Here is a 15,299-nt window from a genome sequence, read left to right on the forward strand (position 1 = left end):
GGAAGCTTATATAGAGGAAGAGCATTCTCTTTAAAGCAGCGTACAGAAATGGCAGCAGTCTTGTGGAGCTGGGTTGCTGTTGCCTTGTTTCATGTGCTGACAGGGACAGTGATGGTGCTGAAACTGAGAACAGTGGGTGGGAGTTCTCTGCTGTGGTACATCTGCTTTTGCAGGTGTTCCACAGAGAGGAAGGGATACATCTGTAAAGAGCCTGGCATCAACATTGATCACCTGATATTCTTCCTAGATCAGTAGCATGGATGCTTCCCCACGCAATGCTTCTCCAGCACTGCAAAACGGAGAGAAAGGTCTGTTATTTATTTATTTTTTTTCTTAGGCTATGAAAAGAAGCTTGCTGTAACCCTTTCTCTGACATAATGTGGGAGGTTTTGTGTGACCAAACTATCAGATTTGATGGTGAAAACCCGTTGTACAAGGTGGAGATAAGCCAACTATAAGCTTATTATACTAAGCTGCTAATGTGAGGTAGAGTTACTATTGATGCTAAATAGGCTACCGAGGGTTTCCCTTTGAGTATTGTTCAAAAACTTTCAGAAGCTTTCTGAAGAACCGCATGGAATTTGGGAAATGCCTCTTGCATCTTCTGTGAAGTGGTTGTGCGTGCTGAGACCTCTTACCTGTGAGGCATACGTGGTCTGTGGTAACTGGAGGCACTGGGTGTTTGTGTACATCTGCTGGAGGTTATATACAGTACATTGATTGGCTGCTAGTTCCTTTGCTCTGAGAGAGTTTACCTGCTTTTAAAGTAAACTTCTTGAAAGTAGGTGCTGGTGATAGCTTGGCCTGGAGGCAAGCAATATCACTTCTGACAGCAATGTAAAATATTTAATGCTTTCCTCTGTCCTTGACTTGACTGTCTTTGTGCTTTCAGAGGATCGTTTCCTGACTACTTTATCGAGTCAGAGTTCCACAGGCTCCACGCATCTTCAGTTGCCCACCCCTCCAGAGGTTGTATCAGAGCAACTGACTGGTGCCAGCACACTGTCTGAACAGGATACAACTAGTAGCTCAGAAGGTATAGTTCTGTTGTGGTATTGTATTCCTTCTCTTCCTTTCCTCTGGCAAGTGTATAAGATCTATGCAGAAAATGGCAAATGTGGTAACTTATCTCTGTTTCAGATGTGTTTGATGGACACTCATTAGGATCTACAGACAGCCAAGTGAAGGAGAAATCTACTATGAAAGCTATTTTGGCTAACTTGTTGCCTGGGAACAATTATAACCCCATTCCGTTTCCCTTGTAAGTACTGCCAAATACACATGATGTGCAAAATTAGCAGCCTGGTCAGGTTGCAAACAGCTATGCATGCTTCCTTTGCTTCCTAGATAATTTAAGTCATCAGCTGGGTTTGCATCCAAATAGACTAAAGATCTTCCTCAAGGCAAGGAATCTTCTTTCCCTTCTAGGGGTTTGTAGGTTACCCCCTTTTCTTATTAATCACACAGATACTTCTATGCCACCCTTGTACATATACGTTATCAGTTTGTCTTCCTCCTAGTGTGCATGTCTACTCAGAACTCTTGTGAGAGGTGAAAGGGAGGAGGAAAGAGGTACATGCTATCTTCCTAGCTGCAGTGAGGGAGCAGAAATGTCCTTCCTCAGTAAAGACTTACTAAAGTTACCTGCCTGCTTCTTGTTTTTGCTTCTAGACCTCTTCCAAGAGTTGGACTCAAATTGGCATTGTCTGGGTGTAGGTCAGGTTCAATGGCTACTGCATGTGCCCTCAAGTCCTTCTTTCACGTGAAAATGAGCAGGCTGGGAAGTTTTTCAGCTACTCTGTCTGCGTGTGTTGCAGTGTTTCTTGTTTGACTTGAACCTAATGTTTGGCAGCCTAACTTCTAAACTCCAAGGTAGTAGTAGAGATCATCGGCTAGTGAGGTTAAAGTTAAGTTAAACAACCCTACAGATAAGAAAACCTCTTAAAAAATTGAGGAGGCTTTGGAGAGGCTGTTGTACTAAATTTCTTGTTCAAAAGAGTTCAAGCCTATCTCCTAACTTCACTCTGCAGGCTATACTGCAAGACAGTCAAAGCAAACTGACATGTTTTAGTGTTGTTAGAAACAGTGGCTGCTAAACAGAGAGAGACTCTAACTTAGAGCTGATCCTCTGATGTAAGAAGCTTGCTTGAAGTGATGATCGTTCTAACACATTGCTGGTTAGATTTAACCACATAACTGTGAACATGTCTATTAGGAGAAGCTGATCTGGGGCACTTTGGCTCCATGCTGAGATTTGCAGCTTGTGCCTGAAGTGCAGTGAAGAGACTTTGAGATTAACCAAACCTTGAACTTTTCTTTCCACAGACTTCTGTGATCTACTAACAGTCTCCCTATTTCATTTCTATCTAGTGACCCAGATAAGCACTACCTAATGTATGAGCACGAACGTGTACCTATTGCAGTCTGTGAGAAGGAACCAAGCTCCATCATAGCTTTCGCTCTCAGGTACTGGTGTGATTTGATCTTCATCAGACATATATATTTCTTGCACAGAAAAGCTGCAAGAGTAAGTTAAATCCTAGTGGTAGGGAACAAGCATGACTTTTTTTTCACTCAGCTGCTTTGAGAGCTTCTGGCAGAGCTGAAGTTGTCTCCTTGTATTACTGAGATATGAAATGTAGGTTTTCCAACTTGCAACTGGATTTCAGACATTCCTGTTCAGCTCAAGTACACAAAAATGAATTGTGGTGTTCTGTGAAAACTGATACTGTTAGCAAGCTTTATTTGCATTTCTTTCTATCAGTTCCCTAGCCTGGAGAAAGTGCAGCTGAGTTAAGGAACACCAATTGGGTGTTTGTAATGCAATCTCTCCCTCATTTACCCTCAGTCATAGCAGCTATTGCTACTACTTGGCTCTACAAACTAGCAGCTTCAGTAAATCTTGGGGCTTGTTTGCCACCAGGCAGAAGACTTTCAGAGTAGCTCATTCTCTTAAATTGCAGAAGAGGGATTAACAAGGGGGGACTTTTTTCCTGCAGTATAATCTAGAGCAGCATCTGTCATACGGAAATTTATCCTAGCTGTAAGGAAAAAACGAGGCAGAGGTTTCCTACTGCGGGTTTGTTTCCTGTCTATGAACTGAATCTTTGGGCAGGTGTTGTGGGGTCTCTCAGACAATTTTTCCTTTTCTTTTTCCTTCAGTTGCAAGGAATACAGAAATGCCCTGGATGAGTTGTCCAAAGCATCTGTGAAAAGCAGTTCTGAAGAAGGACCACAGCCGAACAGGTTAAATGCAGGAACTGCAGTATTTAGAGCAAAGGCAAAGTGATAGTGGTAAAGAAACCAAAACTAGGATGGGGAAAGACCCTGAAAATATGCTTCAGTTAGGATTTCTGCTTTCTGATGGAATATGGCACAATCTGTGTGCCAACACGTTCTTGCAGTATCTGAATTTCCATTTAACGCTGGAGGCTGTTCTGGCTCCCTCACCTGGTCCCTTAACCATACATACATGCATGGTAGGGAGCATTGGCCCTGCTCAACTTGCTGATGGTGATGGAAGCAAGTGTTGCTCTGGAGTTCTGAGAGACTTTCTCTGGGAGGTAGAGGCAGTCAACTTTGGAGACTTCTGCATCATTACTACTTCAAACTATATCACTTTCCCTTAGTGTTAGGCTCAGAAGAAACATAGCTCTGCAGGAATAAAGCAATAGTATCTTGGGTAGCAGTGTATATTGGCCTTATGACTTTTTTGTCTTTCAGCATGTCAGACAGCAAACCAAAGAGCAGTAGCCCTGTCCGCCTGCCTGAGACCACCATGGGTCCTTCAAATCGTACTGCAGAACCTGAACAACGTAAGACAACTTTGCCAAAATCATATGTGATACTAATCTCAGCTCAGATTTAAGTCTACTAAGCCTGAATTTAAGATAGCGTGAAAGTTATAACAAATTGAGTACTAAACTAAAATTGTTCCAAATGGGCTTGTTGAGCTTTGTCATGTTGAAGCTGTGATGCATCTTGTAGTTGACTTGATGTAGAAAATGTTATTTTTTTTACAAGTCTCTGTCTGTAATCGCCTTCTCGGATTCTTATGAGATCATGTTATTATCTGCTTTAATGTGTTGTTATGTAGTGGAACTTGAGTTATTCTTGGATCTAGCGTGTTCAGTGGGTCATGATACCTCTGTTCTGGCCTCTGCCTTGTTTAAAAAGTAGCCAATTAAAATATTTTAAAATGGAGAGGACAGAATACTTTTACATTAAAGATCCTCACTTTGGTCTGTGTTTTTTCAAGGTGCCATTCATTCTTCCACTGGGGTAGGCTTCTGTTTTGTAGTCCTCCCTTTCCAAGTTCTAAATTATGACTGACTGTTACCACAACTCATGCTTTGAATTGTATTTTCTGCATTTGAAATGTTGATGCTTCACCTCTGCAGCTGCAGTCATTTGAAGTGTTAATTCCCTCTTCTTGTGAAGTCTGCTATGTGAAATGACTCCAGCATTCCACAGTGCTACTTAAGTCAATAAATCTGCTGATCTGACAGATATTGGTTGCCTGAGGAATGCCAAATTAGTTGAATAACATCACCCTTCCAGTTGGAACAATGAATGGAGAATTCTTTTGTGTCAAGCTTTTATTAAACTGCCTCTCATAATGCCAATACCAACTTCTTTATTCTTTTCACTCTAGCAAAGAAATCATCTGGCGTTTTGTCTTTCTTCCGTGGCACGGGAGGGAAGAGCCCAGACCTGTCTTCCCAGAAGAAAGAGACCTTACGTGGTGCTGACAGTGCCTACTACCAGGTTGGACAGATGGGCAAAGAGGGAGCAGAAAACCAAGGAGCAGAGCCTCAAGGTACAGGACTGTAAAGTCCATCTTCTGTTTTGGACTGTTATTTCTTCCAAACCTTATTAATACTTAAAGGGCCATAAATGCATTCTAGCTCATACTCTTTCAACAGTTCACTTATCAATAGCTTGTTTCAGCCAAACGTGCATTGAAAATGAGTGATTTAAGTGTAAAATGTAGGTTTTTTTGATAATATTGCTTTGCTTTATGAGAAGGGAAATGGGGAGGACAGCTTTCAAATCCCTGTTTGAACAGGGAATAGGAACATTGAGATTTAACTTCTATTGTTTTGGTTCATGGAAAATAAAGAAAACAAGCTAAGAGAAAGCTTGTACTTGTGTTCCATGAATATCAATGACCTTCTAGCAGATGTATAATTACAGCTGTGTCTGATTCTATAGTTCATTATCTATTCTTGAAGAAAAGAAAATAGTTTTCTTGTAATGAGTTTACAAGCAGTATCTTGCATGGCTTTCTGGGTAATAATAATGAATAAATGTGACTGAGTGGTACCTTTATGCCTTCAGATGAGGTAGATGGAGGAGATGGACAGAAGAAGCAGCTGGTGAATCCCCATGTGGAACTCCGTGAGTTGTTGTACATAATAACTTGAAGTCTTAGCTGATAAACTCCTTTCTTTATGTGAATGTAATAAATCTTCAAGTTTGATTTATTTTTCCTTCCTGTCCCATATAAATGGGGGGAAAAAAATGGGAAAAAAAAAATCAAGAACAAAGCAATGCTGCTTTTTTACTTTAATCAATCCATGGTACAGAAATACCACATAAAACTTCAGTTGTTAAAACTTTGGTAGTTTTTTTGGTTTTGTGTGGTATATTTCACTCCCCCCCCCATGTTGGGCTGCTGTCTGGACACTTCCCTTTCACATATACTGTGAGCTATCCTAAAGGGGGTTGATTTTCCTGCAGGCTTTTAATTTAACTCCTGTTGTTTTAAATTTCCAAGTTGCAATAGTTGTCAGATCAAGATGTTAAGCAAAATAATGTTTTTCCAGACATCAGTAAAATCTAAGTATCATCTCAGGTAGTTAGTGAGTATTGCGCACTGTTATTGAGGAAGACCTTTTCTTGCAGAATTTTCAGATGCGAATGCCAAATTCTACTGCAGGATTTATTACGCTGGCGAGTTTCACAAGATGCGTGAAGTGATTCTGGGGAGCAGTGAAGAAGACTTCATCCGCTCCCTCTCTCACTCTATGCCCTGGCAAGCACGCGGTGGCAAATCTGGGGCTGCGTTCTATGTGACTGAGGGTAAAAGTGGTCTCGTTCATAATTAGCGGGTGGTGTTTGGGGGTGTGGCGATAGTTGTGTTGTTTAATCATTGTTCACATCTAGCCAGAGGGTTGCTGACCGTCAAATGACGACTCAAAATGAAAAGCTAGGTAGATTTCAGAAATCAAAAAGTCAGTATAATTCAAGGACAACTGTGGTTATTAAAGAAACTGTTGTTTTATATTTCCACATGTTGTAGTTGATTTGTAGGGTTTTTTTCTTTTCAACAGTGGCTGATTCTAGGCTGCTACTTAAAGCAAGTCATGAATGAAGGGTCTATAGCCTGTTTTTATTGTATGTGCAAAGAGCTCAGGTAGCTGAGGTAAATCAAACGTAGGCAGTCTGTTTTCTCCCTTGTTTACTACTGGGCTGAAATTCAGAACATATCCAGTAAAAAGATAAATAAACTTTGAAATCAACTCCTGTTGCTAAGAATATCTAAGAGAATTTCAGTCCTTTAATTTTTCGACCATTTCAGCTGCACGACTGTTTCAAGAACTTGAAAAAAATACATCACTTACAGTATGTAAGCCTGTTGTTTTTGTCTGATGTTAAAACAGATGATAGATTTATCTTGAAGCAGATGCCTCGTCTGGAAGTCCAGTCATTCCTTGACTTTGCTCCACATTATTTCACTTACATAACTAATGCAGTTCAGCAGAAGGTATGTTTTTTCCTTTTTTTTTTTAAAATGAACTTTATTGTAGGCAGTGTTTTGTATTTTACTGACTAGTAGCTGTTTCTATCACCTCTTTACATTTAAGCAAAAAAAAAGTTGGAGGTATGAGTTATAATAATGTGTTTTTGAGATGAAAAGTGGGAATTCTGCTGGAGCTTCTAAGCTGTAATGCACAGTCAGGATAGTGGCACTTCTCGTATATGATTGGTTTCCTGCACACAAAGATCTTACCCAATATCTTCTCACCAGAAACCCACAGCACTGGCTAAAATTCTTGGGGTGTATCGGATTGGGTACAAGAACTCTCAAAACAACACAGAGAAGAAGCTGGATCTGCTTGTCATGGAAAACCTTTTCTATGGAAGGAAGATGGCTCAGGTAAGAGTTAAGTGCTGACTATATGTGACCAAGTGTTCTGTTCCACTGCAGTGCAGTCTTTTTCCTGGCTGAGAGCAAGAGCAGGGTCAGTGGTATCTATCTAGATAACTTTGCGTGTGCTCAAAGTTGACAGTTTGAGCCTGTTCCTTGTTATGTGATCCTCAGTAGCTTGATGACTGTATTGGCTAGTTCAGGTTGCTGTAGTGCATGCTTCAGTTGTTAAGTCTTTTGTCCTTGCATCTCCTTTGGTTGCCAAAAACCAAAAGGTGTCCTTGCATCTCCTTTGTTTGGGAAAACTTTGTCAAGCATTTATAAAATTAATTAGGATTACAGACTAATTTATTTAAAAGGAGAGCCTCGCTAATGGTGATAGTGAGCTCTCTGTGAAGTTAGGGAAACTAATAATGTTTTAAATCCACTCTTTCTGAACCATAGGGTTTTGAGTTCAGCCTTGCTCTTTAGCAAAGGAAGAGTGGCCTTTGAGGCAATAGAATGGAAACCTTAGAATGACTTTGAAAATTCGCTTCAAATACAGAATCAATGCTGAAAAGGAAGTTCAAACAAATGTTGCATCTAATACTATATAGTATCACTTCTTTCTACCTTCCCTCCCCATACTCGACATCAAATAGTGGATGGCTATGGGAAGAAGTGAATTGGGAAAGATTGTGGACTCTGTCCCTGGAGTTAGTAAAATCTTGATTTGAACAACCTGCTCTAACTGGATGTGCTTCAAGTAAAGCATTGCACTAGAGATCTCCAGAGGTCCTTTACAACGAAATGATTCTGTGGTCTCTCTCTCACCTTGCAAACCCCTGTTAAACAGTGCTTCATGCAAGACCCACCTCCATCTTCAGTGCCTTTGCTGTTAGCACTTGAATCAATAAGCTGACTGGGAAGCTGAGTTTGCCCATTCATCTTAAAATTAAGGACACAAGTTTTTTTTGCTTAGATAAGGCTAAATAGTAGTGAAATAACTTGCCTAAAACTGTGGTTTGAAGTAGCAGAGCTTTCATGTAGGCTTACATGCTACTGTCTGCTGATGAAACTTTAATTTCTTAGTTGTATGAAAATATTGTGTTTTGCTGTCTTTTTCCCAACTGAGAAGGCAAGAGTTACTTTGCTGTGATGCCTGCTCAAACACCGCACTCAGGCACATTGAGGTCTTTAACCTCACAGAAAACTGAAGAAAAAAGTAGTAATGCTGTTCTCCATTTGCAGGTTTTTGACCTAAAGGGCTCCCTCCGGAATAGAAACGTTAAAACAGACACAGGGAAGGAGAGCTGTGATGTAGTGCTGCTGGATGAGAACCTTCTGAAGATGGTCCGGGACAACCCTTTGTATATCCGTTCCCATTGCAAGGCTGTGCTGAGAGCTTCCATACACAGTGATTCCCAGTTCCTTTCCAGCCACCTCATCATAGACTACTCCCTGCTGGTGGGTCGTGATGATACCAACAATGAGCTGGTTGTTGGGATCATTGGTAGGTTGCCTTTTGCTTTTGCTTGCTTTCAGCTAGTGACACTGCTTTCTTCTGGTTTCGGCATTTTTAGTACTCTTAGAACTGCACCACCACTACAGAGACGTGTGCCAAGAAAGCTCGTCTTCTCCCTGATGGAATACTGCACTTACCTGTCATGGGTGTTCAGAGTGGTGGCGGGAAGTCTTTTCCTTGCAGCCCCCTTTTCCACTCAGGGTTATTTATGATGTTTCCAATCCTTCATTCCATGAAGTGGCAAGTGTTTACTTTGAACCTGCAAGTGGCTACAATAATGCTTAAAGCTTTTAACTGCCTGGGCAGTTTTTTGTTTGTTTGATTTGATAGTGACCTTCCTGAACTCTTGAGCTATCATATTCACCCCAACCAAATATCACCCCAACCAAATATAATGAATAATCTCAAATAATCTGGAAAGTGAAAATGCTCGCCAGGAGAGCACCCAAGTCCTGTCTATGGAAGCCTACTGTGTCCTTCTCCCAGTTGGAGGAGGAATAGATATGTTTTAGAACATGTTACTTGTGTTATAGCAGATAAGACGTGTTTTGGTGTGGATCATTTTTTTTTTTCTTGCAACAGATTATATTCGCACTTTTACCTGGGACAAAAAACTTGAAATGGTGGTGAAGTCAACTGGCATCTTGGGAGGACAAGGTAAGGTTAGAATGAAAGAAAGACTTTTGATCGTGTTTATTTTTTACCTGGAAGCTTCCGATAACTGTGCTAGTAAACCTACAACTTCTCCACTGTGTGAAATTGCTACACTTTTAATTAAGATGTGCAGAGCAGGGGAAGGAATAAAGAATTTCAGAAAAAATCATGCACTGACCTGCCTTTATGAGAGACCCTTTAAGTACTTGAAAGCCTGGGGATGGGAGATATATATCACTGTTCTCTTACGTTTTGTCGTTATCCGGTGCTCACACAAAAATTTAACTGTAGAGACATGCTAGCAAAAGTCCTTGCTGCCTGGTTTCAGAAGAAGTCTTCTGAGTCTAGAAAATCAGTTTTCTTCTGGACTATTGGTGTGGAGGAGTCCTTATCAAATGATTGAGTACTGCTACCCAGATTTTGAGGAGCTAAGTTTCCTTTGTGGAAGTGAGAGGAGTACTTGTTGTGCAGAATTGCATAGTATTGGCCATGTGCTGGTAGGAAGGCTAGAAAAAAAAAGGAAGGGAAACACTTGGTCTCACTGCCTGGACATCTGGAGAAGATAAGAGCATGTCCACGGAGTTAAATTTTTCCTGGGAGAAATTTGCTTCTCTGCGGGAAAGCCTGTAAAGATATGTAAACAAGAGAAGAAAAAAACCAATTGGGACCGGTGTAAAAAACCTAGTTTCTCCAACTTGGTGAATCTCAATTCACTGTTAGGGATCCAGACCTTGATCTCTCTTGTCTCCCAAATGTTTAAAAAGTAAATAAAATCTAACAATACTTGTTGGTTCCATGTACAGTGTGCCTTCATTGTTGTACCATCTGATGCTGTAATTTCACGTGAAACCTGCCTGTACTGCAGTGTACTCTTTAGCCCATTTCTAACTGCTTTTGCCTCTTGCACATTAGGTAAGATGCCAACTGTGGTCTCTCCAGAACTGTACCGGACCAGGTTTTGTGAAGCTATGGACAAGTATTTCCTGATGGTGCCAGACCATTGGACAGGGCTGGGCCTGAATTGCTAAACTAAAGCCCATATTGGGAAAGCACAAGAGGACAATGATGTTACAGGCCACTCTCTTCCTGTGGCCTGCCCAGCAGTAAGCAAGAGGATTGCAGTTCCATGTCTACACTGACCGTGTGCATTATGTTGCAGTGTGTGAAATTTGCTCGTTGCACTTTAATCCTCTCTTGGAGGCTGATGGGCAAGCCAGCCTCATTAAGGATCTAAGCTGTAAGGTACCACTGAAGAGCGCTGATTGAGACATTCCTTCTGTCAGTATGGAAGGTGGTGCTATCTCCGTGTATGAGCACTGAAACCTACTATCCAGTTCTGGTGGTGTAGAAGTACATGATCTCTGTAAGTCTTGCATTCCTTAAGTGGTGTTGAATATGAACAGCTCACATTTCTGTAGTGGATGTGTAGTACTGCAAATGTGAAATATCCCCCCCACCCCATGAGGGTGAGTGAGAGAAGAATGAAGTTAATTCCTAAGTTCTGCTTTTTTTTTCAGTGATCTGTAGTTGACCTGTTTAGGATCCAAGAATAACTTGTCCTGCTTATGCTCTGTAGCCTCACTTTTTACTAGGTTCTGTAAACAGTACTTGAGGATGGGGAAGTATGCATGCATGGATTTGTTTTGTTGTGTTTTTTTAAGGCAGCTCCACAATTATAATGCCATAACTCTCCAAATCACTACATCTTTTAATAGTGCAGTACAGCTCTGTCTCTGTTAATTTCATTTTAGCTGAATCCCATAAAGATGGGTTGTCAGTGATCAGCATGCTGCAAACCCCAAACATATCCCTTCAATCCTAAACAGGAATTTGATCAAAACATTGCCCTACTCCCTGGAAATGGGTAACTAAAACATACCCTTTTATGTAACAAGGCTCAATTACTTTTAGTTATGAAGCTGGTTAACTCTTTCCTTAATAGAAGGCACCAAATTGCCAGATGAAATGCATGTAGACTTAGATTGACAACTTTCTCCTTAATGAAACCGTTATTCCCGGCAGATCACTTAAAATCCATTTCAGTTCCTAAAGCCTTTGAAACAATGTATTTACCTCATGGTGAAATTTTGCCAGGAGAATGCTTTTCTTGTGTTCGTGACATGCTGATGAGAATAAGCATCCAGATCTCGTCACACTGTGCAATTCCAATGGGAAAAAACTCTTCAGCAGTATTAGATTTCTTTTTGCACCACTAAGATGAATGTATTCTTCTGAAAAAAACTGAACTAACAAGTATCTTGTATGATGGATAAGATGTGCAGAGATCTGAGGATCTCTACATTATGAAAATAAGCACCTCTTTCCATTTTTATTATTTTTTACCTGTTTTGTAGGTGACAAGTTTACTTTTTAGATTCAGTATAATATAGGCCAGTAAATAAGAGTTATGTTTTCGTTGTTGTTTTTTTTAAATGCAAGTTTGAGAAGCAAGAATACTGTCCTTGTCCTTCCAGTCTCCGAAAGGACTTCAGACATGGAGTCTGGGACAGTATAGCTCTTCATGACCACTTACTCATTCTGATCAGTTGCTTGGTAATTCCATCTTCACTGTAGCTATGGATTGAAAGGTGCATTTTTTTCACTCCTCCTGTGTTCAGTATTTTCTTCTGCAGCAGATGGTGGTGACTGGTCAGGAGTGACACCTGGGCAGCATTGGGAAAGGAAAGGACAGTGAAAACTGAATTGTTGGCTCTGAAAACAACCAGTGCAGTTCAAGTCTGAGTTGCCAGAAGACAACAGTCATTTGTGTTGGAAGAAGTCTTCCCTACTCCCCACCATCATTTCCAATGATGAGCAAAAGTACTGGCCTTGGAGCAGCAGAAACGAAAGTATTCTTGCTTCCTCTGTCCAATGTAATCTCTGTTTCTGGGGGTGCAGTGTGGAAGGCTGCAGTGATGTGTGCTGTGGAAAGATGACAGTTCTGTTTGACTCGCTCTGGCATGGAATCATTCCAGTTCAGCACAGGGCATTGGGTGAAGCTGATTACCCCTGGGACATATCATCTCCTGCATTGAAATGTGCTCCCAGGCTGGTTATTTGTGTAGGGCCTTGTGTAATGAGGAACCAACCTGTCCATCAGCTCAATGCTAGTCATTTCTGTGTCTCCTGCCTTCTGTCTTGGTCCACTGATGTTCAAGAAAGAGCCTGACATGTAGCCTGAATCTGTTCTGTTCTCCATTAAAGATTACATGTCAACTTTCTCCTTCCTATCCTGAAGTTTATAGGGAAAATACTTGACTTACCCGAAATCTAAGGTGACCCAACAGCAGCTAGTTATCTTTCACTGTAGTTAGTATGTGCAGTGGATGATGGACCATGAATATGGGCAGTGTCATGGCATCTGCACTAGTTTGGTGCAGAGCTGGGCTTTGCAAGCCCTGTCTTATCACCAGTAATCCTTACTCCAGAGTGGTATGTGGCTGCTCTGCTTGTCTTCCAGAGTCCCAAGCAGCTGGCTGTAAAGTAACTTGGTCATCCGATTGTAGTTAATGTTCCCCTGTGTGTAATAGCATGAGGCCTTTGGCACTGGACAAAATGGGAGAACCCTCCCCTCTGGCCAGCTGTTCTGCAGCCTGTGAATGCAGAGCCTAGTTGTTTGAATTACAGTCTTGGGCTGAAGTCATAGCGTTTGGAGAGATCTTGGGCTGGAATCAACAGTTAACTTTTGGTCAGGATGTGGCTCATAGACTAGTACTGACCAGCCTGGAGTAGGTAGCGAACTACTAATCATGGGTGAAACAGTAGCATGAACTGGAATTGGGACATCTTTGGGTGCCATGTAACCTAAAGCTGGAAGCATTGCTACTTCAAGTCCCAGAAATAGAATAGATCCCCCCAGACGTTTCCTTTTTATATTAAGAATTGTCCTGGCATTTCACTTGCTACAAAGCTGATGTTCTTGAAAGGAGAACAATAGTTCATGCAGAATAGATCCTTCTTGTGGGGCTGATAGGCCTGTGTCCCTGCAGCATGCCTAAGGATGTCTTAATGGAGTGGCCTGGGTATTAAATAAGCCCTTTGATTAGAGCATTTTATTTCCTTGTAATGCAGGTGTAGTGTACATGTGCATAAGCAAAATCCAGTTGTAAATGCACTGTAAGACTGCATTTTTTTTCCAGAGTTGCACTGGCTCATCTGTTTTGAACTGAGGCCTTGTGACAAACATCTAAACCTTGTCCCATTCAGAATCAATGACTTGTTTCAAGTCGTGTAGACAGCAGGCTGCCTTGCAATAGCCCAGGGCTGTATTCTGTTCCCCAAAAGCACACGAGGGACTCTTGCTAGTTAAGGAGCTCCACTGGGCTCAGGTGGAGTTACCTGTGGAGTGGGCTGTCCTCTGTGAGAATGACCAAAACCAAATTAATCACTCACTAGCAGGAGGCCAGACTAACCATTATTCAAAGCACTTCATGTATCATAATGTATGTATTTCTAATCTACCTTGGTTCAACTGTATTTTATAAGATTGATGTACTAAACTATTTGAGAGTAACTGCCTTGACTACTTGGAGAATCAAAATGTAATGTATATAGATAAAAATGCAAATAAAGTGACTAAAATATACTTGGGTCTGTTCCATGTGGTGGAGCAGTTATGTCTCCCGTAGAATCCCACCTTCCTGATCAGAGGCCAAGCCCTGTGCTTGCTCTGCTGGAGGTTGCCTGCTTTGCATGCAGTGTAAGCATGTTTTTCATCTCGTTGCCTTGCAGCTTGAATCTTCTGATGTAGCAGGACCTCTGGGCAGCTCTCCAGGTCAGCGTTTCCAGAATGTGCTAATAACATGTCATACTCTTCCAGCTGCTTTCCAACATAGTGCTGTGTGAGACAGGGAGCCAGTTTTGTCCACCAGGTGGTGATGTTTCTGTGGCCCGATTCTTCCAAGAGGTGGAGCATTCTTAGAAAAGTTCTCCAGGTATTTCTGTAGTTTTCTCTTGAATGGATAAGATTTAATAATAATGATCATCCAAGGAGGTTTGAAAGCTTATGGCTTGTCTGGGTTGCTTCATGTTTCTAGTATATAATAACTTCCTCTCTTACAGCTAAAAATGATGTGTGATTAGATCTGGGAAGGGGCCTTGTTGTTTCTTAGACTGTGTTAAACTCAAAACCTGAAACTTAGGGATTTTATTTCCATTACATGGCATCCTCACTTCTGCCAGGTGAGTTTGGGTTCTGTTGTCTACTGCTGTATGAAACTGCATCAGAAGCTGTCCCAGCACAGGTGTGTGAGCAAGGAAAAAGGCGGGATGCTCAACTTAGGGCGGTGCTTCCTTTGTAAGGTTGAGTGGCAGAACTTGAGGGGCTTCTCTTGGGTTGTTCACAATGAATCCCACTGATAGAGCTCTGCAAAAGGAACTAAGTCCAGCTGCCTAACAAGTATAGGACCAAACAGCATCAGTCCTTCCAGGTATGACAGTCGATATTCAGTAAAAGGTAAATTTGTGCTTGTGTGAGTCAGCACAGGCAGGCAACAGGAACAAACAGACTCAGCTAAAATGCAAAGAGTCAATTTATTCTCATTACCTTTCCAACTGGAGGATCCCCGAAGCAGCACCTGAGCAGAGGTACATGAGCACAGGCACACAAGTGAGAATGCAGGAACCACTAAACAGGGTCCATCCTAGGAGATTGCTGGCCTGCTGGTTTCACCTGTTTTTATCAAAGCCTGTTTACTGTGCAGGCACAGTTTTTACCACCATGCTGTGATTCTCCGTGTGCTTCTTTGATTTTTTTTTCCTGTACTGAAGCCCAGAGCTCAAGCATAAACAACAGCAGACATAAGTTATGTTTTTTCTACATTGCTGCTCCCCAGACTTTATGCATTCCCAGCTTCAAGGTCACTTGAGCATATTTTAAATCCTCCTCACTAGTCTTCTGTTCTGATCCCATCCTCCTCGCCCATCTTACACTTCTAGCCCATTCATCCCAACAGTGCTCTAAGCAAAACTTCTTTTGGATTACACTGA

At 41.5% G+C, this 15,299-nt stretch overlaps 1 protein-coding gene across 6 annotated transcripts in view; it reads left to right on the forward strand.

Moving 5' to 3' along the window:
• The window catches only part of PIKFYVE (phosphoinositide kinase, FYVE-type zinc finger containing), a 62,349-nt gene extending 48,453 nt beyond the window's left edge, over nt 1–13,896 (forward strand). For 5 of the 6 annotated variants that reach the window (XM_080600305.1, XM_080600304.1, XM_080600303.1 and 2 more), the window contains 14 exons: nt 248–308; nt 893–1,036; nt 1,141–1,261; nt 2,371–2,466; nt 3,163–3,246; nt 3,724–3,815; nt 4,655–4,819; nt 5,341–5,400; nt 5,908–6,084; nt 6,666–6,769; nt 7,034–7,162; nt 8,384–8,645; nt 9,240–9,314; nt 10,224–13,896. In XM_080600305.1, the coding sequence (XP_080456431.1) occupies nt 248–308; nt 893–1,036; nt 1,141–1,261; nt 2,371–2,466; nt 3,163–3,246; nt 3,724–3,815; nt 4,655–4,819; nt 5,341–5,400; nt 5,908–6,084; nt 6,666–6,769; nt 7,034–7,162; nt 8,384–8,645; nt 9,240–9,314; nt 10,224–10,339 (1,686 nt within the window). In that variant the 3' untranslated portion in view covers nt 10,340–13,896. The remainder of the gene's footprint in view (nt 1–247; nt 309–892; nt 1,037–1,140; nt 1,262–2,370; nt 2,467–3,162; nt 3,247–3,723; nt 3,816–4,654; nt 4,820–5,340; nt 5,401–5,907; nt 6,085–6,665; nt 6,770–7,033; nt 7,163–8,383; nt 8,646–9,239; nt 9,315–10,223) is intronic. The other variant, XR_013953771.1, reaches the window with a different exon arrangement.
• The last annotated feature ends 1,403 nt before the right edge of the window (nt 13,897–15,299 follow it).

The sequence above is a fragment of the Anser brachyrhynchus genome (genome assembly GCF_964034855.1).
Source record: "Anser brachyrhynchus genome assembly, chromosome: 7".
In the NCBI taxonomy this organism is placed as follows: domain Eukaryota; kingdom Metazoa; phylum Chordata; class Aves; order Anseriformes; family Anatidae; genus Anser; species Anser brachyrhynchus.